Raw genomic sequence first — 26,020 nt, 5'->3', positions numbered from 1 at the left:
AACCCCTGCTCTGGGGTTGAGGAACGAGCTCCGAACTGCATCATTTGGCCACACTCTTTATTAGGAATCCTTCCACACTTTTGCTCCTTGCCCAGCTTTAGACTGAAGCATCCCTTTGGTTGGGGGTTCGGGGGTGGGCCAAGCACTTCATCCTGTCGGGATGCTGACAGGGGGCTTGCTACCTTTAGGATGGGCATGAATGAATCCATGCAGCGAAAGCAGGGGAGGATGAAGGAGAACCCAGTGTTGCCCAAGTTCTCTTGGGGAGACCTGCTGAGGTCAAGGCAGAAAGAGGGCGCTGGATTCCAGCCCCCCCCCTCCCCAGGGCAGTGTGTGCTGCACACCTTCTGTGACCCCAATGGGCAGCTATTTTTAAAAAAAACCTCTCCTGGCCTCCTCGGTTTCTTTAAAACGAGGGGTTTGATGAATTCAGTTCTATTCAAAAAGTATGCATTAATCAGCTGGTCTAGTATGTGCAGGAGAACGTAGTTGCAAAGAATAACACCACCACCTTTGCCCGCAGAAAACCTACATTTCGGGAAGACTCGTTTTAGCATGGAGGGTCTGGGTTCAAATCCTGTCTCTTCTACTTACTGCCGGCACTGACTGGGGCTCTGACCGTCACTCTCCTCCTGTCAGATGAGGGGGTAACCTGGGGTCCAATTCTGCGCCTGCCTGGACCTCAGTTTCCCCATTTGGAACTTGAGAATCCTTGTTTCGATGGTCCGCCATCTCTGATCTCACAGACTAGCGGACCCGGAGCCTTCCCGCCCCTCATTTCACACGAGGCCGACGCCGGGGCTCTTGTCTGCGGGCGGCAATGGTCGGTCTGTCTCTCGGTCGATCCGCCATCCAGGGCTCCCAGCTAAGGCTTCAATTTCTCCCTCTTGCCCGGCAGGGGCTGGCAAGGAGGCCTCCAGACTACAACCCCCACAAGCCTCTGCGAGCCGGCCTCGGGCTCCTCCGGGCATCAGGCGCCGGCGCGCGGCGCGGGGCACCGTGGGAGGTGTAGTTCGCGCGCAGGCGCATGGGCCGCCGAGGCGACGGGCGCCCCCTCACCAAAATGGCGGCGCTCCGCCGCGCCCTCCTCGTTCGCTTCCAGTTGGGGTCGTGGGGCCGGGGGGCAGGGCGTTAGCGGTGAGCGGACCCAGGGACCGGGGGAGGGGGGCAGCGGGCGACCTCTCTGGGAGGGCAGGGGTCAGACTGGAGCCGGGCCTGGGCATCTCCGCTCCCATTCTGCAGGCGGGGAAACTGAGGCCCAGAGTGGGGAAGCCCCCGGTGCCGAGTCACCAACTGATGCCGAAGCGAGCCCGGGGTCTGGCCTCAGGGTCCTCACTTACAGACGGGGAAACTGAGGCCGGCAGAGGAGGCTGAGCGTCCGGGCAGGGATTGGAACCCAGCTCCGTGGCTCTCACCCCGAGTGGAGGGGTTCGGCCCGGCTACACGGGGGGGGGGGGCTCCCCAGGTGAGGGTGAGTGGGAAGGTTCGGGGGGCGGGGCTGCCTCTGGGTCACCTGGAGCACTCACCCCCCTCCCCCAAGGGCCGGGGCCCAGTGGGGAGCCACACACTGGACGTTACAGTGATATTGAAACATTGTTACCAAGATAGTCGGGCCCCGCCCCCCTTGGGACCCCAACCCCCACTGTCCGCAACGCCCCGACCCCCCCCCCCCCCCCATCATCCCAACTCTACCGAGCCGACAGAGTCGCACACTGTGGCTGGGGAGGGGAGGGGCGGTCCTTAGAGGCACAAACAGGACTAGAACCCAGGCCCCAGTGGGGCGGGAAGCTTTTATTTAGTGCCCTGCCCTCTTGGGGGAGACAATGTAGCTAGAAGCCATGGGGGTGGAGCTGGGAAGGCACGGGCCGCTGGGAGCTCTGGGAGAAGGAGGAGGGAGGGCAGCCCTGGCCCAGGGCAGCCTGGTAGAAGTGGTTTGTGTTGCCTTCTAGGAACAGTGTGGGGGATGGGGGAGAGATAGTCAAGCCCCAGAAGTCTTCGAAGGGAAGGGACCAGACACCTGAGGACTTTATGTTGGATCCTGGGGGCCCTCGGGAGCCACTGCCTGTTACTGAGGAGGGGGTGCCCCTCTCAGGAAGAATGGTAGAGATAGGATTGCTTGGGCAGACCCTTAGCAGCCGACTCGATGAGGGGCAGGGGCGGAGGAGGGGAGGGAGCTTTTCTTATCGCAGATTGGATAGGTAGGGGGATGAATGGGGAGGGAGTTGAGGGTGCTGACAAGATTCCAAGCACAGATGACTGCGAAGATGGTGGGACCCTCTGCAGTAAGAAGGAGATTGGGAAGAGGGGAGGGTTTTGTGGAAAGGAGAACGAGTTCTGCTCAGGACCTATTGAGTCTGAGGTGCCAGTGAGGGCACCCGATTGAGAGCCGATGGGGGGAGCAGAGAGCACAGAACGGGGCTTTGGGGGGGGGGCCTGTGAGGGAGCAGGCGGCCAAGGGCTCCCCACCACCAGTTTCCTCATTGGGCTCGGTGTTGGAGGTCTCTCCTCTTGATCCGTCTGAGCTGTAGGTGAATGGGGACTCTGGGCCCATCGTTCATTAGCCAAGTGCGGTCCCATGTGGGCTGTCTGTAGGCTGGCATCATTAGTTTATAGGCCCCTGGGGCACAGGAGGTATCAGAGGGGAGGGGGTTGCCCGAGGTCCCACAGGTCTTTAACCTCAGGTTCCTGCACTTTGTCATGGCACATCCATCATCTCCTTGTGTACTTCTCACCACCAGGATCAGACTTTCCTGTCCTTCCTCTGTCCCATCATCCTCAGGCTCCCTGTTCTGTCCTTCACATGTGAGGTTCTGAGCCAAGATTGCCATTGGAGCCACCCTGGTCTCTCTCCCAGCCCAGCTCTGGAAGCCAGGGCGCTGACCCCTGCCTGCTGCTCTCTGCTCTTACAGTGAGGGGCACCAGGAGACTGGTGTGGGGAGGAGGGGAAGCTGGACCACGTGAGGCTCCTCCGAGGCTTTGTGAGAATGACTCTAATGGGCTTAGAGAAGCGAGGGGATCGCCCAGGCCTGGAGTCCAGCCCCCTCATTTTGCCCCTGAGAAAATGACTGATGTTCCCTTTCTGAAGGAAGCCTCGGGTCTGTACGGCCTCCCCTGCTCCCCTGGGGAGGCCAGGGGTGTCTAGGGAGAGGCCTTTGCCGAAATGTGTGGTAACTGGTCCTGGTTTTTGAAGGGTGGCCGGTGCCTTCAAGATGTTTGGGGACCTGTTTGAAGAGGACTTTCCCTACATCTCAGAGAATCACATTGAGAAAGGGCCCAAGTCCAAGTGCGTGGATCCAGAGCCCCCGCTGCCCCGGGGCGTCACCAACCTGAGCGGCATCCAGAACCAGGGTGGGACTTGCTACCTCAACTCCCTGCTGCAGACTCTCCATTTCACACCAGAATTCCGAGGTAGGCGCCTTACAGCGTGTTTATGAATGCCCTCCCATCCACATGGAAAACTAGATTAAGGGTGCTGACCTCTGAAGCTCTGGCTGCCAGTGATGCCCGAGGGACCTTGGCCTCAGTGCCCCCACCCCCCACCTCGTAAAGCAAGGTGCCCGTGCCCGTGCCTGTAAAGGACAGGTACGGGCCATTTTGGGGGTCTCTGCTCTGCTGCATACATGAGACCATAGGTCGGCTATTCCAACATGTAAGGTAACCAAGGCTTGCTAGCTTGTGCGCTCGCTCTCCCTCACCCTCACCCTTGCTCTCACATGCTCACATTCAGCACACTTTCAACTCACACGTGCTCACACACTGACATTCCCACATACTCACATACTTATACACTGACACATACATGCACTCACACATACATGTACTCATACACACCTGCATTCATACATACTCACACATGCACTCACACTCACAATGCTCACACTCATACTCACATGCACTCACATACTCAAGCTCACACATATATTCATACACTCACAATGCACTCACACACTCACAATGCTCACACATACTCACACATATGCACTCACATACTCAAGCTCACACACATATTCATACACTCACATGCACTCACACACTCACAATGCTCACACATACTCACACATATGTACTCATATACTCAAGCTCACACACATATTCATACACACTCACACACATGCGCTCACACACTCACAATGCTCACACTCATACTCACACACATGCACTCACACACTCACTGCTCACACTCACAATGCACTCACACACAATGCTCACACTCATACTCACACACATGCACTCACACTCAATGCTCACACTCACACATGCACTCACACTCACAATGCTCACACTCATACTCACACATGCACTCACATACTCAAGCTCACACATATATTCATACACTCACACATGCACTCACACTCACAATGCTCACACTCATACTCACACATATGCACTCACATATTCAAGCTCACACACATATTCATACACACTCACACATGCTCATACACACTCTCAGCTCACAGCTCACACACTGGCACTTGCATATACCCACCCTCACATGTTCACACACACTCACACACTCTCAGCTCACACACTGACACTCCCACGCTCACTCCCACACTCATGATCACAGAGCCTACATTTCTTCCCTTGTTTCTCACAGTACGGTGTGGAGGGCAGTAGGGACGTTATTTTTGCCATCTCAGTGACTGTCCGTCCGCTCAGCCTGGCACAAGCTGGAGGTGGCAGGGCTAGAAGCCAGTTAAGGAAGGAAGGGCTCCTGAGGCAGGCCCGGTGCTGTCCGTGGTCCTGGAGCTCCACAGATGCGGAGGGAGCCCTCCTTATCCAGAGCTTGGCTGACGGCAGGGAGAGTCCTCTGCTTGTGTACCGCCTGGTGGTAGCTCAGTCGTGACGGGTAGCTCCTTGTTGGGTTAGATTCAGGAAGGAAAACAGTGTTTGGTTCCTGGGGCTTTTCGGGGTGCAAGATTGAGTCCATTTTTCTGAGCTGCCTTTTCTCTTCCTCCTCGTCCCCATTAACGCCAAAGCGGGGGCAGCTAGGTGGCGCAGTGGATAAAGCACCGGCCCTGGATTCAGGAGGACCTGAGTTCAAATCTGGCCTCAGACACTTCCTCGCTGTATGATCCTAGGCGAGTCACTGCACCTTCGTCTGTAAAATGAGGATGATCCCACCCACCTCCCAGGGTGGTTGTGTGGATTAAATGAGAAAGAGATGACGTTTATAAAGCACTTTGCCAGTGCCGAAGATGGAGATGTTTTAGGGAGCTGCCACTCCCGTGCCTGCTTCCTCGCCGTGCGTCCTCGCTGTCTTCTTTCTGAAGTCGTGGCTCCTGTCCTCCCGGCAGAGGCTGGCCCTGCGGAGGCCTCTCCTCCTTCCCCCTCAGGAGAGAATCCTCCCGAGCCAGCAGAGGGAGAAAGCAGCTCCCAGGGGTCTCTGGGGTGACCCAAGTTCTCTTTTGCTCTTTCTTTGTAGAAGCTTTGTTTGCTCTGGACCCACAAGAGCTGGGATCTTTGGAGGACAAGGATGACCCCGATGCCAAGGTACTGGCACCCGCTGTAGATTGTTCCTTTGCCGAGTAGGCAGACTGATTTCTCACCATCCCCAGAGTGTGACTTTCCCTTCACCTCTGCGGGAGCCCTTGTCCCATCACACTGACCGTCCCTGCTTTGTCAGCGTGCCTTGTGTGCCTTTCTTGCCCCAAGCACTCTTTTTGGGGGCTCTGTCTCCCTAGTAGGGAAAGTAACTGTGTCTGCACTCTGCGTCCTTGCCTCTCAGGGTGAGTTTCGTTTGCTCGCTTAGGATCGCTCAGTGGGTTGGCAGCGGTCCTGAGAAAGACCCTCAGGCTTTCATCTGAGGGAACAAAGTGACGTCACCGCAGGGACTGGAATCGGAGGCCTCACTGGGCTGTGACAACTCCTGCCCCAGAGCCAGTATTCGGAGCTCGATGTCACTGAACAGTCAGGGTTGGGTCCAAGACCCCAGCATTTCATGGAAACTTGCTTCTCTTTGCTGACGAGCTGGATGAATTCAGCCCAGACCCTGTTTGCGTCATTAGAGTTGGCCCCTCTTAGGGTTCTCCCAAGGCTTAGTTACTGAAGAGCCTGAAGGACTCAGGATGAAGCAGTCCAGTGTAGAAGGCTGGGCCCAGCAGCCAGATTTCAGAGCCGGACACCCAGTCTGGCCTGGTCGTCCCCAAGAACCCACTGTTTGATGCCCCTAGGTAGCCAGTGAGATGAGGGAGGAGGTCCTATGCAAACCACCCCGCGGTCTCAGAGGCTCTGATTTGATTTTCCCTTGTGACCCCCTCAGATTTCTCCCTGCTTGCCGAGCATAGGAACTCTTGGAGGATTGTGGCTTGGGAGGGGGCCGGGGCGAGGGAAGGGAAAGGAGACAGCCCAGCTCTGAATCAGTGAGGAGGCCTTTCCTCGGTCTCCCCAACATATTTGGAGCCTAAAGGAGGAACGTGTATGTCGTCCATCCAGGTGCGAATCATCCCTTTGCAGTTGCAGCGGTTGTTCGCTCAGCTCCTTCTCTCAGACCAGCAGGCAGTGTCCACCACCGACCTCACTGACAGCTTTGGCTGGAACAACAGTGAGGTAGGTGAGGGTGGGGCGCATGGGGCACCAACTTCAGCAGCCTGCTCTGGGCGCAGCAGAAAGGATGATGTCTGCACGTTGCAGGGGCTTCCTCTGTTGATGGGACATCTTTGACTTGTCACTGGCTGTTATTTGGGCTTCCCAGGTTAGCCGGGGGGTTCCTCTTCAGGCCTTGCCAGGGTGGGTATGGGCACAGGTGTGAGGAGAGAGAGGAGTCAGAGCAGAAAGAAAAGCCAGGCCAGGACAAGGTGGTGGGTTGGTCTAAAAAGGCCAGAGCCCTGACCCAGCTCTTAGAGGGTAGTGGGAGGGGTGGGAGGTAGAGAAGCAGTCTGAGGCCACTTTGACAGTCCCCAAGAGCTAGGTTCAAGTGCTGCCTTGGACACATACCACCTGGGAGGCTCTGGGCAAGGCTTTGGACCTCTCAGGGTTGCCGAGAAGGTGCCAGCCTGCATTGGTAGAGAAAGTTCCTCCTGGGACATAGGGAGGGACCTGCCTTGTCCCTGCAGAAGTCACAGATGTGGCATCAGGAACCGCGCCTTTGCATCCCAGCTTGGCGGCTGCTGGGGTCCCTCCCTTCTTTGGCCTCCGTTTCCTTCTTTGTGAAGTGAGGGGGCTGGCCGGGCAAATGAACAGAGGTGCTATGGGCCTGCAGACACTTGGGGCATCTTTGTCTTTTTAAACTTCTTCCTATTCGGGGAACCTAGAAAGCTTCCTTAGTGCGTTCTGCCCAGTTTGCTGAGACTGAGGGAAGGTGATGGGATGCAGGCCAGACTTGGGATCTCCCAGATGAGGAAATGCCTTCTGACAGTACAGGTTGGCCCCCTCTCTGTTAGGGATGGTCTGAAGGAGTTGCCCAGAGCCTGAGTCACCCTTGTGGGTTGTCAGGCGGATGTGTCAGACTTGAGCCCTGTCTTTGGGGCTTGGCAGTCAGCTCTCCAGCCATTCTGCCTTACTGCCTTCTGTGGGAGAGAAAGCTGAAGGAGAGCAGCAGAGAAACCTAGAGGGGCCGGGGTCCCTGGCCAGAGCTTTTGTGCCGTACCCCAGAGATACCCCTGCCCTTCCTGGGTGTGCCCTTCCCCGGCTCTCTGGCCAGGCTCAGAAAGCCTGGGGAGCTACTGACTCTCCATCCGTTTTCTCCCATGAACAAGTGGGGCATGACCCTCATGCTTGTTCTCCCACTCCCGACTGCAGCTTTTGGCCCCCTTGAGCATCCTCTGTCTTGTGCCCTTCCCTTCTGCTGGGAAATGTTTACTTGTAAAGGCCCTTGTGCAGTGCCCTGTTTGCTTTCTGTTGTCCAGCCCATCCCAGATGACTAGGTCATGAAAGCAGGTCCCCTAAGGCCCTCTCCTGTGTTCACTTTGTTTGCCTCCTGCTGGTTGGCATAAGTAGTCGAGTAGGAAAGTCTCAATTCTTTCCCATTTTCTTGTCTGATTTGTGACAAGCGTTTGTCCGATCTGCTTGTTCTGTTAGACCCCAGTGTGAGAGGTGGGTATTGTGGGCAGCTCTCGTGGCTCCATTATTGGTGGAATTGAGGAGTGGGCAGTGGCTTGGTGACTGTCCATGTTTTGCAGGAGATGAGGCAGCACGATGTTCAGGAGCTGAACCGGATTCTCTTCAGCGCACTGGAGAGCTCCCTGGTGGGCACCTCTGGCCATGACCTCATCAATCGCCTCTACCACGGGACCATTGTGAACCACGTCATGTGCAAGGAGTGTGAGAACATCAGCGAGCGGCAGGTGGGTGGGTGGGTGTGCCCTGGTGCTGGAGGAGGCTCTTGGGCTGGCCCGGGCGGGGCTGCAGGCTCCCTGAGGAGGATGGGGTGTCTGAGCCCTTTGAGAATCACAGGGTAGGAAGAAGGAGGGGGGTCCTGGAGGAGGAGCTAGCCTGATGGGGCTTCTGGGAGTCATCATGCTGAGTCCCCTTTACCCTGGCATGAACTGATGAACCATCATGGTCCTGGTGAATTGCTTGAGAAGCGTATCATCCTTCTGTTAGTGGAGAATAGGGTGTGCCCTGTCAAGGGCAGGCAGGCTGGCCCTGCCCAGATGGTAGGGGGTGGAGTGAAGGCTGACATGTCTGGTAGCAGGGGCTGGGACGCAGAAGGAGCAGCATGGCCTGGGGGTCAAAGTCCGGAGGACCCAACTTCTAACGCCACCTCAGGCTCTTATTGACCGTGTGGTCCTGGGCCAGTCCCTTCACCCTCAAGCCTTGATTTCTTCCTCTGTCTGATGAGGCGCTCTTTCCTGGCCATCTCCAAGGCCATTTTGAGGCACACTTGTTGCGACTTCCTTGCATCCACAGTTTGGCTGCTGGCAGTGGGCATCCTTGTGTGTGGCGCCCCTAACAGACTTCTGTCCTTTCTGGAGTGGCAGGAGGACTTCCTGGACTTGACAGTGGCTGTCAAAAACCTGTCTGGCCTCGAGGAAGCCCTTTGGAGCATGTATGTGGAAGAGGAATTCTTTGACGCGGAAAACCTGTATCACTGTGGAACCTGTGACAAGCTCGTTAGTGCAGCCAAGGTGAGGGAGGCAGCACTGATTGGGCGCCTGCCATGTGCTCCTCACCCATTTTACAGATGAGGAAAATGAGGCAGGCAGGGGCGGAGTGATCTGCCCAGAGCCTGGGGGGAGAGACACGGAGGCTCTTCTGAGGTCACTTTGGGTCAGTCATGTGTCCTTTCTTTTTTTTTTAAAGTAATAAACATTTTTATTTGTAGTTTTGGTTCCAATTTTTATCCCTCCTTCCTTCAGGCAATCAGATAGAGGTTATACATGTGCAATTATGTAAAACATGACCATGTTAGTCATTTTGTATAAAACTTGAATAAAAGAAAATGAAAGTGACAAATAGCCTGCTTCAGTCTGTGTTCCACCAATATCAACTCTTTCTGTGGAGGTAGATAGTGTGTTTCATCCATAGTCCTTTGGGATTGTCTTGGATCATTGTATTGTTTTTTGGCTTTTTGTGTTTTTAGTGAGGCAATTGGGGTTAAGTGACTTGTCCAGGGTCACACAGCTAGTAATTGTTAAGTGTCTGAGGCCAGATTTGAACTCAGGTACTCCTGACTCCAGGGCCGGCGCTCTATCCACTGCACCACCTAGCTGCCCTGGATCATTGTATTCTTGAGAATAGTTAAGTCTTTCCCAGTTCTTCATCCAACAATATGGCTGTCTCTGTGCACAAGGTTCTCCTGGTTCTGCTCACTTCACTAGACATCAGTTCATACAAGTCTTTCCAGGCCTTTCTGAAGTCATCCTGCTTATTATTTCTTATAGCACAAGAATATTCCATCACTGTCATATACCACAGCTTGTTTAGTCATTCCCCAATGGATGAACATTCCTTTGATGTCCAATTTTTAGCCACCACAAAAGAACTGCTAGAAATACTTTTGTACAAATGGGTCTTTTTCTCTTTTTGGGGGTGTCTTTGGGCTATAAACCTAGCAGTGGTGTTGCTGCATCAAAGGGTATGGCTGGTTCTGTAGCCCTTTGGGCATAGTTCTAAATTGCTCTCCAGAATGGTTGGATCCTTTCAGTCACGTGTCCTTTCCATCCATGGCTTCCCGTGGCTTGGAAGGCGTGGGCACCCTTGGGGGCACCTGCACAGTGTGCTCCGCGGCACCGCGCTGCTCCTCGCCTTCCCTCAGAGTGCTGATTTTGTCTCCACAGTCGGCCCAGCTGCGTAAGCTGCCTCCGTTTCTGACGATTTCATTGCTGAGATTTAATTTTGATTTTGCCAAGTGTGAGCGCTACAAGGAGACGGGCTCCTACACGTTCCCTCTGCAAATAGACCTGAAGCCGTTCTGCGAGCAGGTTTGTGCTCTTGCTTGCTCATTCCCGTGTAACTCCTGCTGGGGCGGGGGGAATGACCAAGCGCACAATTCTCAGGTGGCTGAGTGGCTGACATCCCTGTGACCCCCTGGGTTCTCTTCCCGTGCTCAGCATGCTCATTGTCCTGATGGATCAGGTGGCCATTGGGCCAAGCCCGCTGAATTGGCATTTGGGGCCCCTCCTCTTCCTCGCGTTACACATCAGCTCACTCCGGTGTCGGGTCAGGAGGGATCGCAGGGTAAAGTGGGTGCTTTGCAGCATTTACTTCAGAGACCTCTCAGCAGGCCCGAAATGTCATTTGTGGAGCTTCAGTCTTCCTCCCCTGAAGTCTAGGCAGGTAAACGGTGCACAGAGAGAATGCTGAACTTGGGGTGGTGAAGGCCTGGAGTTCGGAACTTGCCTCAGACCACACTTGTTAGCTGGGAAACCCTAGGCGGGCCCCTTCCTTCAACTGGGATGGCTTCCCCTTCCTCATTTGTAAAATGAACATCACAACATCCTTGCCGTGAGGGCCGGGCGAGCCGAGCACCCGACCACGGGGCTCAGAGCTGGGGAGGGGCAGGTGGGCAGACATGGGGCAAGCCCGTGGCAGCCTCCCTCATGCTCCCTGAGAGCATCTCTGGAAAAGGCGGTGCCCATGGGGGCACAGGAGCATCTCAGTGGAACTCAGATCTGGGTGTCATTTAGGGTCTATGTGTGGACAGACTTTCTTAGCGGGGGTGACGACCACCACAGATAACTCACACTGCAGTAGCATTTACAAGCACTTACAAGCAGTGTCTCATTTTGTCCTCAGCAAGGCTGGGAGGTGGGTGCTGTTCTCATTTCCATTTTACAGTTGAGGCAGCTGAGGCAGACAGAGGGGAAGTGACTTGCCCCGGCTAACCCACATAGTGAGTGTCTGAGGCTGGATTTGAACTCAGGTCTTCCTGACTCTAGACCCCGTACTCTGTGCATGGTGGCGTCCCCTAGTGGCCTAGAAGTCTTGCCTGGCATGCTGCCATGTGGGTCAGATCAAGCTGCTATCGGTTTTGTAATTGAAAGTCTAGCCAAAGTGAGCCAGGGAAGTTTGCTTTAAGCCTGTTACAGGCCAGCCGCCCCTCCTGGCGGCTTCTCACTTGAGAGCCCTGGGCTCCGCATCACCCTGTGATCGTCTTCTCACTAGTGCCAACTGGCGCGCTCTCCTCTTCCTTTTAGAGCGAGCTGGATGACGCAGAATACGTGTATGACCTCTTCTCCGTTATTATACACAAAGGCGGCTGCTACGGAGGACACTACCATGTCTATATCAAAGACGTCGATCAGTTGGGAAACTGGCACTTTGAGGTGAGTGTGGACGCCGCCCCCCAACAGTCGCCTAGCCAGAGGAGGCAGCGAGCCATGGCTGGGCACTCGGGGAAGCAGACCAGGGTTATACCTTCCCAGAGCTGAGAGAAGGCAGGGCAGGGAATGGAGCAGGGTGATGGGAAAGGCTGCTCCCAAGGACCAGAAGGCTCCTGTCTGGCATCACAGACTGCCAAGCCAAGGCCAAGCATCCCCTGCTCTGCTCTGCCTGGGCTCCTCTTCTCCACCACTGCCGGCTCTGTCCTGGTTTCCTCCAGGAAGCCCTCGGCCAAATGTGGGGGCCGTGCTTTCCATCTCTCCATGTTGCTGCCCGCCTGCTTTGGGGGGCTGTCTTTTCTTTCCCACTTGGGGCTGCGCCAGCTCCCTTGTCATCCCCACACACTCTTGGGACTTTCTCTGTTTTTAATTGTTTTTTTTTTTGTTACATTTTGTCCTTCCCACCCCATTCCATACAGAGAAAGCCACTGTTTGACATAGATATTTATACAAACATACAGGCATGCCCGCAAAGCCATACCATGTATCCTTCTGTTGGTTGGTTCTTTCTCAGGAGGTGGGTGGCATCTTCCTTCACAGGCTCTTAGTAGTCAGTCTGAGTGTTTGTAACACTCAAAGTAACTAGTTATTCATAGTTATTCCGGACACAGCATTCACTTGGTTCTGCTCATCTCACTGCATTATCTTATGAAAGTCTTCCCATTTAAAAAAAAAAAATAATTACATATTACATATAAGGATAGTTTTCAACATTTGCCCCCACTGGATTTTTAGTTCCAAATTTTTCTTCCCCCCCCTTCCTCCCTCCTCCCCAAGACGAAAAGCAGTCTGATATAGGTTGTATATGTACAATCATATCAAACCTATTTCTACATTAGCCATCTTGTGAAAAGAATCAGAGCACAAAGGAAAAATCTCAAACAAGAAGGGAAAAAAAAAAAAACAGGCCAAAGGTAGAAACAGTATGATTCAATCTGCATTCATAATCTACAGGTTTTTTTTTTTCTGGATGTTGAGAACATTTTCTATCACGACTTTGTTGAAACTGTTTTGGTTCGTTGCGCTGCTGAGAAGAGCCAAGTCTATTCCCATTGTTCATCACACAACGTTGCTGTTACTGTGTACAATGTTCTCTTGGTTCTGCTCCTCTTAGTCAGCATCAGTTCATGCAAGTCCTTCCAGGTTTCTCTGAACTCCTCAATGAGGGTTAAGTGACTTGCCCAGGGTCACACAGCTAATTAAGTGTTGTGTAATTTAAGATTCTAAATGTGGATTCTAATGTGTTCCCCCAGTTTGGGGGAAACTGACTAAAAATCACTGATAAAACGAGTTTAGGTTTTTAAGGGTTTATTGGAAAATAGAAAGAAAAAGATTGAGAACAGAATTCTAACAGTCTGGCATTCCTATCTTTCCTCAAATCTCCTGTGAAGTCCTCTGCCGCCACCACCATCAAGTCCGGAAGCCAAAAAGGCCCGCGCTCTCTGCGCAGGCTCCCTTTCCTCCTTCCTGTCTCCTCCCAGACCATAGGAGGCTCCTCCAGTTGATTGGCTGGTAGACTTGATAGACAGCACCCATGAGCAAGCGTCATTTCCTGACGCCAAGGAAAAGCCACAATGCCTCTGAGGCATTTTCCTCATGGTGGAGCTCTCCACAGCAAGTCTCCAGTAGGTGGCGTCATTCCAATCATTACAGTGTCAAGTGTCTGAGGCTGGATTTGAACTCAGGTCCTCCTGAATCCAGGACCGGTGCTTTATCCATGCTCATCCTTTCTTATAACACAATAGTATTCCATTACATTCATATACCACAGGGGCAGTGAGGTGGTGCGGTGGATAGAGCACTGGCCCTGGATTCAGGAGGACCTGAGTTCAAATCTGGCCTCAGACCCTTGACACTTCCTAGCTGTGTGACCCTGGGCAAGTCACTTAACCCTCATTGCCTCACCAAAAAAAAGAAAGAAAGAAAACATTCATATACCACAATTTGTTTAGCCATTCCCCTATTGATGAGTATTCCCTCAATTTCCAATTCTTTGCCACCACAAACAGAGCTGCTATAAATATTTTTGTACACGTGGGTCCTTTTTCCTTTTCTATGGTCTCTTTGGGATACGGACCTAGCATACCACTGGGTCAAAGGGTATGAACAGTCCGATGGCCCTTTGGGCATAGTTCCAAATTGCTCTCCAGAATGGTTGGATCAATTCACAGCTCTACCAACAATGCATTAGTGTTCCAATTTTTCCACAGCTTCTCCAACATTTATTATTTTCCTTTTTTGTCATATTAGCCAATCTGATAGCTGTGAGGGGGTACCTCAGAGTTGTTTTAATTTGCATTTCTCTAATCAATAGTGATTTAGAGAATTTAAAAAAAAAATTTTTTGGTGAGGCAATTGGGGTTAAATGACTTGCCCAGGGTCACACAGCTAGTAAGTGTCAAGTGTCTGAGGCCGGATTTGAACTCAGGTCCTCCTGAATCCAGGGCCAGTGCTTTATCCACTTCGCCACCTAGCTGCCCTGAGAGCATTTTTTCATATGGGAATATCTTTGACTACTTCATCAGAAAATTGCCTGTTCATATCCTCTGACCATTTCTCAAATGGGGAATGACTTTGATTCTTATAAATTTTATTTAGTTCCTGATATATTTTAGAAATGAGGCCTTTATCAGAAATGCTGGCTGTAAAAATTGTTTCCCAGTTTTCTGCCTCCCTTATAATTTTGGCTGCATTGCTTCCGTTTGTACAAAAGCTTTTTAATTTAATGTAATCAAAGTCTTTCATCTTGCTTTTCATAATATTCTCTATCTCTTGTTTGGACGTAAATTGTTTTCCTCTCCATAGATCTGAGAGGTAAACTATTCCTTCCTCTCCTAATTTACCTATGGTATCACCTTTTATGTCTAAATCTTGAATCCATTTTGACCTTATTTTTGTATAAGGTGTAAGATCTTGGTCTATGCCTAGTTTCTGTCATACTATCTTCCAGTTTTCCCAGCAGTTTTTGTCAAATAGTGAGTTCCTATCCCAGAAGCTGGAGTCTTTGGGTTTGTCAAACAGTAGATTACTATAGTCATTTACAACCGTGTCTCCTGTGCTTAACCTATTCCACTGATCCACCGCTCTTTCCCATGTTTTTCTAAACTCAGCCTGCTCTTCATTTCTTAGAGCACGGTAGTATTCTGTCACCACTTGTTCAGCCATGGCCCATTTGGCAGGCACCCCTGCAATTTCCAGTTCTTTGCCACCACAAAGAGAGCTTCTAAAAATATTTTAGAACAGGCAGGTTCTTTTCCTTTTTGCTTTTGATCTTTTTGGGAAACAGACCTAATAGTGGTCTTCCATTCTGTTTCTTAGCCAGTACCAGGTATTTTTGATAATTACTATCTTATACTATATTTTAAGATCTGATCTTGCTCCTTCCTTGACATGTTTTCATTAATTCCTTTGCTGTTCTTGACCTTTTGTTCTTATTTTTTCTAACTTGATAAAATCACTTTTTGGTAATTTAATGGGGATGGTATTGACTACGTAGATTAGGTAGAGTCACCCATAATGCTTGCGGGTGGTTGTAGGGAGATGCTGCTTCTCATTTTTGGAAAGGCTGTTTATACCTGTGCCTTCAAGTGTTTCTAATAGGACTGGGGGGGTTGCCAGCTTTGGCAGCCGGGCCTTTCAGGTGGTACCCGCCCTCTGAGGCGGGCATGGGCCCGGTGATGAAAAGTGGCATGTGGTGGGATGGAAAAGCATTCACCAAGTCCTCGCCCTCAACCCCGGCGCTGAGGCTACAGATACAGGGACAGGAGCCTGTTTGTGTCCATGCTAAAGGAGCGGTAGCCAGAGACGAGTGGCCTGGTAGGATTGATTTGACTTTTGTTTTCAGAGCCAGGCTAGGAAATGGGGGGTGGGGGTGGGGTCAAGAAGGGCCCTGCTGAAGATGACTATGAATGATGAATATGGTGGTCCCAGCGGATGTGGATGGTGACCTCAGATGATGAGAATGACCCTGACCCTGACCTATGAGGACGACCTTGACCTGTGAGGATGTCCCTGACCTATGAGGAAAATGTCAACCAATGAGGGTGACCATGACCTTGAACAATGAGAATAACCACGACCAATGAAGATGACCCCAACCGATGAAGATAGTGACCCTGACCTATGAGGGCGACCTTGACCCATGCGGGTGACCTTGACCCTGATCGCCGGGGATGATCCTGACTGATGAGAATGACCATGACTCTTGAGGAAGACCATGGCTGATGACTTCTGGGAAGTGGGTAGAGGCATAGGGTCTTGGGGGTGGGAGGAGGGGAGTGAGTGTGACATGTCAGAGGCCTGTGACAGGGAGAGGCTGGGGTGCAGGAGCCCGGCATGATGGAGTCAGAGAGGTGGGTTTGACTCCAGCTTGCAAACATGCTGGTTCCAAGCTGCCTTTGCTTGGAGCCTCCGAAGTTGTCCAGTTTCAGCATGGGCCAGGGGATGGGGGCCGGGGGCTGGGGGGTGGGGAGTGGGGGGCGCCTTGGCTTGTGCAGCTTTCCCAGTCTGCAGAGTGCTCTTATCCCAGGCCCTCCAGGGTCATTGTTAGAGGATCAGTGACCTAGTCCTAACCTGACAGCTGCCCTCGAGGTCCTAGAGTCAGAGCTGGAAGGATCCTTATTGGCCCCAACCCTCATTGTAGGGAGCTCTGAAGCTGGCTCCAAGGGCAGCCCTCGCCAGACCTCATGGATCAGGACAGAGGGACTCCTGGTTCCCAGGACCCCTAGAGATCGGTAGGGGCAAGGGAGTTCCAGCGTGCCTGGGACGACTCTGGAGGCAGCAGAGTGCACAGAAGCATCAGCCCCTTCTGGAAGCTCACCCGCAGATTCATTACTTGACTCCCAGACTGACCCCCACAAGCCGCCATGGCCAGCCCAGGGAGCGCCGGTCTGCATCAGCGGCTATGCGCGGAGGACAGGGAGGACGGCGCCCCTGCCAGTGGTGCGGTGCGGGGAGGGCTGACTCTGGGCCTCTTCCAAGAGGGAAGGCATGGGTCTGAGAAGATAATGTGGTGCGGGCGCCGTGCTGAGCACTGGGGACACACAGAAAGGCAAGGCTCCCACTCTGGTGGGGGAGACAAGCTATGAACCAGGAGGGACCGGTGGGCCAGTAAGAAATCATTAATGGGGGAGGCTCTGGCAGCAAGCGGGGTCGCACGGTCTGCCGTGGGGCCTGTGCCTTCCTTAGATGTCTGAGCACTGTGCTCATTGTAACTCTCCGGGGCCTCTCACTTGAGACGTACTCTCAGATCTCCCCACTGAGAGAGAGTGGGAAAGAGCGTCCACATCTGGGCTGCCTGGCCTTTGTTTGTGGCCACCACAGTCTCCCGACTGTGTCGGGGCCACTGACCAGCGTGTCCTTGTTTTTACCAGGAAGATGAGTCTGAATCAGAACCAAAGGTCAGGAGTCTGAAAGACCTTCCAAGTGCACAAGAAACCGACGATCCGTTGACGGTCCTCAGAAACCTCTTATCCCAGGTACGTTGTACCTTCTCTCTCCTGGAAGCTGCCACCCTCCCCCAGACTCCTGAGCAGGCCGGGCTGTCTCTAAACAGCAGGCGTGCCAGCCGCAGGGACGCGGCCTCTGGCCTTGGGTCTGCACGTGATGTTCCTTTCAGGAGCAGGGTGGGGAGCTCTGCCAGAAAAGGAGCCAGTGCCTCTCGGGGGCCAGGTTTGTGGGGAGGACCAGAAGTGGCCCCTGCCCTCGAGGGGCTCCCCATCCGGTCGTATGGGTGTGCCCACACATCTCTACCGCTCTTGGGGGGTAGGGCTGGGGGGGGCTTGAGCGGTCTCAGGGAGGAGGTGGCCTCTTGGTGCTAGCTGGAGGACTGAGGCTTGGGGGAGACCATCCTGGGTGTGGAGGGTGATCGTGAAAGTCACGGGCAGAGGCCGTTTGCCTTTCTCTTGGCATCCTTGCACACGCCCGGAATGTGGGCAGTAGGCCTCCACTCTTCATTCAGTGCTCTTAGCTTGGCCGGACACTGGAGGGATAGTGGCCTTGGGAGCTGGGTGGTAAGGACATGGAGGCCCAGCACAGATGGTGGGTCAGGAGCCTGGCGGTCACAACCTCTCAGGGGCCACCTCGGGGAGGGACACTTTGAACTCCAGGTTGGGGGGAGGTGGGGGTCGAGCTTTGGGCCCTTCCCGGTTCCCGCAGTGGGCATTAGCCAGGGCCTAGAATGGATTCTCCTTGGGGGAAGGGGCCCTTTGGCTTGTTGCCTGGGAATCCTGTCGCTCCTGCCTCAGTTCTTCATGTCTTGGTGAGAACGCTGGAATGTCTCCTCTAGAGACGGACTGACTTGAATGTTGGCGTCTCCCTGCTTCTCATCTTGGGTCGTCAGCCCTTGTATCCTGTGCGGCATGTGTGCACATTTGCTCTGAGGGGTTTTCATCTTTCTTTCTGAAGGAGGAGAATAAATGGATTGCTGTGGACCAGCTGGGCCAGAAACTCTTGGGAAGCCTAGAAATATCTTGGAACAAGAAGTATCGGAAGCAGCACGGGCCCCTGCTGAAGGTAACGCAGCCCTACCCACCCGGGTGTCTTAGTGCATCCTTTTGTGCCCGGGAACACTGGTGCCAGGGCTGCTGCCCTGGGCCAAGCACCTGCTCCACCCTGAGCGTAGCGGCTGGTCTTGTTTCCTGTCCAGAAGGCCTGTGCGCAGGACTGGCTCCCTTCCCCCACACCCTCAGTTGTGTCTGGGAGCTGAAGGCTGGGGGCCTCTCTTGTCCTAACCCTTCTCGGCCCATCGGGCACGCTGAATCAGGGGCCCCCCTTGGGGCCCTGGGCCAGCAACACTGGGATTCTTTGGGTGAATAAACTGTGGAGAGTTCACAGTAAAATGTCAGGCACGGTCCAGCCCAGCCCAGGTCCTCTTGGTCGTTACTGTGAATTGTCCAGGCCTCTGTCCCCTACCGAGCACCAGATTGGCACCAGCGGTGCAGTTAGTAGGAGATCAGTCAGTCAGTAAATGTTGATTAAGCACCTACTATGTACTGGGTACTGCGGAATGCTGGGGATGCAGAGAGAGGCAAAAGTCCTTGCCCTCAAGGAACCTGCAGTCTAATGAAGGAGACAGTGTGCCCAGCATTGTACAAACGAGATGGGGAAATCAGGGAAGGCGTCCTGGAGAAGGTGGCTGCTAGGAGGCTGGGGGGGGTCCTCTGGATGTTAGAGTGGGCGGCAGGGTGTAAGAGGATGGGAGGGGGCGGGGCTTTAAAAACCAGAGAGGGTTTTGTATTTGACCTCGAGGTGTTTAGAGGGAAACGTGGTCAAATTTGCACTTGGAACATGATGTAGAGGGCAGGCTGGAGCCCAGTCAGCGCTGGCCCCGGGGCTGGGCTCTTAGCTGCAGCTCCCCAAGGTGTCCTGGCTGAAAGCGGGAACGTCTCACGTCATGGGGGGCTCTTCTGGCCTTGGGAGGGGGGCCTTCCCTTCCAGAAATGATAGCCACGGGTCCTGATTGGATCCTTGTGCCCAGGGCTGGCGTGTCCCATGGAGGGAGGCGTCGGGCAGTGGGCCTGGTGCTGGACTGGGGGCAGGAGGGGCCGGGCGGCCGGGTCCTCGAAGATGGCCGGAGATGGGCAGAGGGAAGGCAGGCTGCATCTGGACATTTTAGAGATGGACACAGAACTGATTTCATTTCTTCAGTACTAGGTCTTCCCGGCTGGCATTCCAGATGGGGCCTGGAGGCGGCTCTGAGCCTCCGAGGCTCCCATCTGCCGTATTGTCAGGGAGACAAGCAAGCCCAGGGCCCAAGGCCGCAGCACCTTAGAGGTGCTTCCCATGGGCATTTCTTGTGACTGGGGCTTGGGTTTGTTCCTCTGAAAAGTGCCCATGTGTTTCCATTTGTGTGTTGCAGAGTGGCTCTTCCTTAGAGATTTGAGTCATCTGGGGGCCTTGTGCCAGCAGGCTCCGTGTCCTGTTCCGGCCGTGATGAGGGCCTGGGCCGGACCATCTCTAACATTGTCCTTATTGAGGATGGGGAAAAGGGACCCAGTTAGAATACCCTAAAGTGGGCGGAGCAGAGGGCACCAGGGTCACGATGCCCTTTGCGTTGGACAGACCCTAACCCCGGAGGCAGCCTGGCGTCTGGAGGAGGCCAGGGCCTGAATCGGCCCTTCCTTCCCAGGTGCCTCGTGAGGGTCCGGTGGGGCCTGGTCCATGCGGGGCCTGGTCTGGAGCCCTCTCCCCGGTCCTTACCTCCACAGGTGGTGCGTGAGGTCGTCCAAGGGCACAGCTGATTGAAGTTCTCCTGTCTCCCTTCCAGTTTCTGCAGAACCATCCCGAAGTGTTCCTCCTTAGCTCTGATCCCAGCAAGGTCTGTCTCAGGAGAGATGCCAGCCTTCCACGGTCGCCCCTGGCTGAGTTCGAGCAGCCCGGCCCCACAGCCCCTTCTCGAGGCAAGGAGCCTGCTGGGGATCGCCGGTTGGAGGTCGGTGCCGAAGGCCCTCATTGGTTTGATCTGAATGATTCCCAAGTGGAACCCATCCAGGAAGCGGACATTGAGAAGCAATTCCAGGGGAAAGAGAGCGCTTACATGTTGTTTTACCGGAAGGCCCAGCTGCGGAGGCCTCCTGAAGGTACCGGCTCTGGGCTTCTCTGGCCACAGCAGTCAGGCCCATGCTCAGGCCCCAGGTGCGAGAGCCATCAAGGGGGACTGCCCTTCTTTGAAGACCTCAGAGCAGGCACTATGTGAGGCCCAGGGGCTACAGAGGCAAACAGGGAGGAGGCCTTTGCTGGCTTCCCTCTAGGTCAGTGGTTTTGATTTGGGGAAGCCCCGAGTGTGAGGCATTCCGGGCCTCTTTGTAGGCCCAGCCATCCCTGCCCTGTTCTTCCTCCTCCCTTCTCCCTTCCTGAATTAGGCATTTGCACACCAGTGAGCCAGGGGGTAGCGTGGCATTCATCTCATAGTCTCTCTTAGAGGTGACAATCGAGGTCTCCAAAGGCCTTTGCTTCCAGGTTGTAGCTTGTTGACCCTCCGAAGGGAACCTCCTGCTGGGCACTAGAGAAGTCTCTCCCCCACAGGGTGTAAGCTTCCTGAAGGCAGGGGCCGGGGTTTGTTTCTTGGTCTTTCTGTCCCCCTGCCCCGCAGAGTATTAGGCCCCCAGGAGGGCCTTTCTCAATGGGTGTCAGTTGAGTAGCGAAGGATCATCCTGAGATCTGGGTCAGTAGAGAATCGTCCTCGTACCCGAGGCTGGATGTTGCCCAGGTATGTGGAGGTTGTTGACCCCTGCCCAGTGACGGGGTGTTATAGAAAAAGATTCCAGGTGGCAGACAGTTGGCAGGGACTGAAGCTGAGCGTGCCCAGGTACCTGAGGGACATGGCGAGGACAACTTCAGGGCAGATGCCACGGACTGGCCCATCTGGGTCTCGTGGCCGAGGTGCAGAGTCTGGCTGGGATGATCCCTGAAGCCTCAAGTCCACCTTGGATCTGGCTCTCGGGGCCTGGGCTGGGGCACGCGTCCTGAACCTGCTTGCCTTTGGCTGACCTCACATTCACAAGGGCTGTTGTTCACAGCTCAGTCCAACCCGAGGTACAAAGTTCCGAGTCACCTACTGAGGGAGGTGCATGAGGCCAACAGTGAGCTGCAAAGAAAGAGGTGAGTCCCCCCAGACCTGGGCTAGGCCAGCCGGGTTCTGCTCAGCTCGAGGGTGGCCCTGTCCCGGGAGGGTCTTTCCACTGGGGGCTCCTCCCTTGGGCCGGGGCCAGGCTGGCCCCGGAAGCTGCCTTTGGGGGACTTCTGGGATTTGGGGGGAAGGAGGCTCTGGGTGTTGGCACACTTTGGAGGGTCTTCAAGGACTGATTCCTGCTCTCCAGGGCAGACTACGACTTTGTGGTCAACCACCTGGAGCTGCATCTGCACCTGGGCCCTGGCTACGAGTTTTATGATGGGGCCCTGCACCCCTCTTCCTCCAGAACGGAGGAGTGCGTGGTGGACTTGACCATCGACAAAAGGAGAACCGTAGGTGATCTTCGGCAGGACGTCCTTCAGGTAACACACATTGGCGGGGGCTCGAGCCAGACGCTGAGGGCTGCTGCTCCTGCGTGAGCCCTGGGCACCAGGCGCCAGAGCCCCGAGCCTGGCCTCTTGGACATGCCAGGGCAAAGCTTAGCCAGGTGCCATTTTTGGCCCTGGGGGGATGACATTTCCAGAAGCAGGTGGCGATTCAGCAGAGGCCTTGGATATGGATCGCTTTCATTGGCCAGGCCTCGGTTTGCATCATTTCTTCAAAATGTGTCCATCGAGGGGCAGCCTTGGAGACAGGAAGCCTTGGGTTCAAATCCTGCCACGGACATGTTTGAGCCAGCCGGGTGACTCTGGGCAAGCTCCTGAACCTCTTCTCTGCTTTGGCTTGGTGGGTTTCCTCACTGACAGTGAACCTGCCAGTGTAGTTGGGTCTGGCCCATCCCTCTGTGGTTTTGGTAATAGCGCCAGAAGTTGATTGGGTCCAGCCCCTTTGGTTTACAGGTGAGGAAACTGAGTTCCAAAGATGAGCAGTGACTTGCCCACAGTCACACAGCTAGCATGGGGGTAGGACCAGTGGTTCAAGGCCAGGGTCTCTGCCTCCTGCGACAGCAGACTTTCCCCCGTTTCCAGACTGCGGTCATTGACTAAGAAGGAGAACGCTTTTTCTAGGTCAGCCATCATTTGACCAGGGTTCATCCCTGAGGTGGCACCTTTTGAACCCAGTGCTCCTGGACCAACTGGCCTCCCCTCGAAGGTGGTTTCAGACCCAGATTGTTCTGAGCTCGCCCTGGCTGGGACAAGGGGAGGGCTCCCGTTACTTGGGGCACCGTGGGTCGAGACTCCTCTCCCCCCGCCTCAGATTGCTGGGGCTGGTGGAAGTGGGCCCCCAGCCAGTGTCTGAGAAGGCGGTCTCAGCACTGCAAGCAGGGCCCTCCGGGTCAGCCTGGAGTTGTTGTTGTAGCTCTCCCTTCCTTCCTTCATCTCCAGCTCCTGGAATTCTGGGAAGGGGATCTGGTGCTCAGCTTTGCCAAGCTTGTGCCTGCAGGACTCCATGTTTGCCAGGCTCTCGAAGGTAGGCCCCTTGTCCTCGGTTACCTGCAGTGATGCGGCACCCCTAGGACTGCAGTTGGCTCTGCCCCCACACCCCCATTAGAGGGAGCCTGCGGTGGGGGGGTCTGGAGACAGGCCAAGCCCAGAGTAGGTGCTCTGGGACTGCAGGGTGCTGCTGTAACACACCGGGGGAATCAGCTCGGAGGCCAGACAGGCCCCAGGGTCCTTTTGTCTGCCCTCTTCTCCTACCCCTGACTCTGTGGCTGCCCTTCCTTCCACTCAGTCTTGGCCTTCCTAGTAACCCCCCGGCATTGTGTGCACAAGCAGTAGTTTGGCCATGTTTGGCTACTGTGCTTAGAGATCTCGCCCAACAGCCTCATCTCTGGTCTTTGTGGCAGAGTTGAGTGCTGGTTGGGGTGTTCCCTGTGTGTGCCTCCTCTTGGGAAGAGGCGCCCTGGCCTCCCGGTCCCCGCCCCTGCCCTTTACTGGACAGATGGGCCGCCTGAGAGCTCAGGAGGCTGTGAGCCCACAGTTCTTTCCATAGCTTCATGCTGTCTGTCATCTTTAGTCTACCCTCTTCCCAGGCCCCACTGACAGTGGCATCCAGCAGTAACTCTGCTTACTGGCATTTCCAGCGAGTCTAAGTTAGAAATTGGCAACCCCAACATGTAGAAGGAGCCTGGGTGTAACTGCTCCCCGGGGCTGCGGTGCCAGTCCAGCCACCAAAGCGCGAGGATGGACTTCTTCCCCTATGCCGCAAGTGTGTGCTGGTGGGCTGTCAGCCCTCCAATTCTTGGGCACCTCCTGCTGCTGGGGGAAACGTCGGCAGCCGGCTCCCGGACGGAGCCGTGCAGAGGCTGATGGGCAGATGCGGTTACCGTCAGTTGGTCTTTCCAAGTCCCCTGGTCAGCTCTGGAAAGGGCTGTGTGCGGAGACGAGGTGGGCGCTGTTTTCCATGATGGTGATGAGTGGTTTCACTGGTGATCCCATCTTTGTAGGAGATGAACTGACATTGCATGAAATTGAAATGACCGATGGGGAAGACATCTTTGTGTGGAATGGGATGGAGGTAAAAAATACTTCAGGAAATCTTTATTATGATTTTAAAACATTACTATAACTGCGATAAGATAATCTGCTAAGACTTTCAAGGGTTGTTCTGATTATATAAAAGAATGAGGAGTGAGGGAATTGGGGAAAGCCAGAAGGAGTCTTGGCCACACTGGTGCTCTCTGCTGCACCGAGTGCTGGAGTCCCGCTTAATCTTTCGCAGCCGGGATCTGAAAACAATTTGCTTGAAAAATACTGTTTGGTGGTGGTGGCTTTTCATTGGTTGAGCTTGAAACTCCAATTCATTCATCAGGGCTTCCTGGAGCACCTGCTTTGTTCCTAGAGAAGTATTAGGGTATGTGGGGCCCCAGAGAAGTGTAAGACACAGCCTCATGTGCCCTGAAGGGCCTTAACAGCCACACAGAGGCACGTAAGGCACGCAAGTCCCAGCCAAAGTGACCGCTACAGGTAATAAGTGGATGGGACTAGGCCTCCAGCGTAAGGCCAGGACTTGAGGAAGGCTTCTTAGAGGAGGTGGGATTGTACCTTGGCCCTCCCTTGTGGCATGGACTTATGGAGTGAGTGAGTGACCGCATTCAGGCTGGGACCACAGCCTAACCAAAGGCCTGCTAGATGGGCTGGTTCCTTTTGGAAAGGTCAATTGGGAAGAACCTTGAGTCTCAGGCTGCTGAGTGTGGGCTCAGTCTGGCAGGAAAGAAGGGAGCCTTTGAAAACTTCTGGGCAGGGATGGGATGTGAGAGCAAGGTGGCATTTCAGGAAGAAAGATCCGTCAGCAGTGGTGTCCAGGACTAAAGGAAGGGGAGAGAGTGGCTGCATGGAGACCAAGGAGGAGGGCCTCAACTGCCTTCCTCTTTACAGAGGGGGCCAAATGAGGATGAGGAGGAAACACTGGCATGAGAGAGATTGTTAAGGCATGATTTGTTGACCCGTAGTTATCTCAGAGACAATCGAGCAACGTTGTCATTGCCTCCTTTGAGGCAATTATGCTTTTACTGTATTTGACTTTCTTTCGGTCAGTAAGGATGAGACCACCCTTCCTCTTGATACTGCTTCGCAGGTTGGTGGGGTCAAGATTCCAACTGGGGATGACGCAGTTCCCATCCTGTTGAATATCCTTCAGCTGACAAATAGCAGTGATGGAGAAAGGGGGCAACCCTTTCTCGAAACCCCCCACGTGTTTCCTGCCAATGCCAAAGTGGGCACCATATTCACAGCCTTCGCCTTCTCTCCTGGCATCCTGCTGGTGAACATCACAGGCTCTCGAGTTCTTGAGTTGGAGAACTGGATTGTCATTCCCAAGGAGAACTTGGAGAAGACATTCAAAGAGCAAGGCCTTCAAGATGGCAGCTCCGTGTGGATAGTGTCCTCCAGCAGCTATGACCAAAGGTAACTGATGCCCCCGGGGAGCCTCTGCTTGTGCTGCTGGAAGGTCTCGGCTCTGCAGCCCTCTCTTGTGAGTGTCAGAGCTCCATCTTTGAGACAGTAGGTAAATCGTCAGGGCTTGGGTCTAAGGGACTGTGGAGCAGCTTTCTGCTTTTCCATGACAGAGGGGAGATGTGTCCCCCCAAGTCGCTCAGGAGAATGAGTGGAAAATGGGGCGAGGAAGGTGTTGTGTCTCCCACCTGCCAGCTCGCTCAGGGACTGCTGCCTTGTTGCTCATCCCAGTGCCTCCCTGGTCAGCAACCCTTCCCTCCCCGTCCTTCTGCAGGTAATGGAATGCTTGTCTCCTAGGCCACACAACAAAGCAAGGGGCAAAGCGATGTTCCTGAAGTTTGCTGATGTCAGATTCTGTGAAATGGGTTCTTTCCATCCTTTGTCAGTATGGATATAGCAATTCCTTCTAAGAAGCTTTAGTCCAGTGGACTTGAGGCTCTCCAGCAGGGCTTACTTATATTTACTGCCATGAATGTGGCATCTGATGGATAACAGTAACAGGCATACATCATTAGTGATCTGCCATCATGACATACAGTGGTCAGGCTTCTGTTGTGGCCATCCATAAAGCAAAGACAGATTTAGGGTGGCCCTTGGTCCTGCAAGATTCCTTCTACTTCCACATGGATGGTGGAAAAAGGGGCAAAGAGCATTAAAAATCACTGTTTTTAGACCATCTATAAGTAATAAATATTAACTGTAGGGACTCCAAATGTGAATGCTTTGTCTGAAGA

At 54.2% G+C, this 26,020-nt stretch overlaps 1 protein-coding gene across 4 annotated transcripts in view; it reads left to right on the top strand.

Annotated features, from left to right (window-relative positions):
* Positions 1 to 1,014: 1,014 nt before the first annotated feature.
* The window catches only part of USP40 (ubiquitin specific peptidase 40), a 59,851-nt gene continuing 34,845 nt past the window's right edge, over positions 1,015 to 26,020 (top strand). For 3 of the 4 annotated variants that reach the window (XR_006356339.1, XM_044002228.1, XM_044002230.1), the window contains exons 1-16: positions 1,015 to 1,137; positions 3,191 to 3,408; positions 5,426 to 5,493; positions 6,436 to 6,549; positions 8,121 to 8,285; positions 8,916 to 9,068; positions 10,221 to 10,364; positions 11,580 to 11,708; positions 17,135 to 17,239; positions 18,168 to 18,275; positions 20,029 to 20,341; positions 21,281 to 21,362; positions 21,581 to 21,755; positions 22,719 to 22,803; positions 23,780 to 23,850; positions 24,910 to 25,238. Coding sequence is in view for 3 of the 4 variants with exons in the window: in XM_044002228.1 (XP_043858163.1) it covers positions 3,210 to 3,408; positions 5,426 to 5,493; positions 6,436 to 6,549; positions 8,121 to 8,285; positions 8,916 to 9,068; positions 10,221 to 10,364; positions 11,580 to 11,708; positions 17,135 to 17,239; positions 18,168 to 18,275; positions 20,029 to 20,341; positions 21,281 to 21,362; positions 21,581 to 21,755; positions 22,719 to 22,803; positions 23,780 to 23,850; positions 24,910 to 25,238 (2,240 nt within the window). In the remaining variant the exon portion in view is untranslated. The remainder of the gene's footprint in view (positions 1,138 to 3,190; positions 3,409 to 5,425; positions 5,494 to 6,435; positions 6,550 to 8,120; positions 8,286 to 8,915; positions 9,069 to 10,220; positions 10,365 to 11,579; positions 11,709 to 17,134; positions 17,240 to 18,167; positions 18,276 to 20,028; positions 20,342 to 21,280; positions 21,363 to 21,580; positions 21,756 to 22,718; positions 22,804 to 23,779; positions 23,851 to 24,909; positions 25,239 to 26,020) is intronic. The other variant, XM_044002229.1, reaches the window with a different exon arrangement.

Source organism: Dromiciops gliroides, chromosome 4 (assembly GCF_019393635.1).
Source record: "Dromiciops gliroides isolate mDroGli1 chromosome 4, mDroGli1.pri, whole genome shotgun sequence".
NCBI lineage: Eukaryota > Metazoa > Chordata > Mammalia > Microbiotheria > Microbiotheriidae > Dromiciops > Dromiciops gliroides.
Note: the sequence above shows the minus strand (reverse complement) of the source record. Positions and strands in the feature narration are given on the sequence as shown.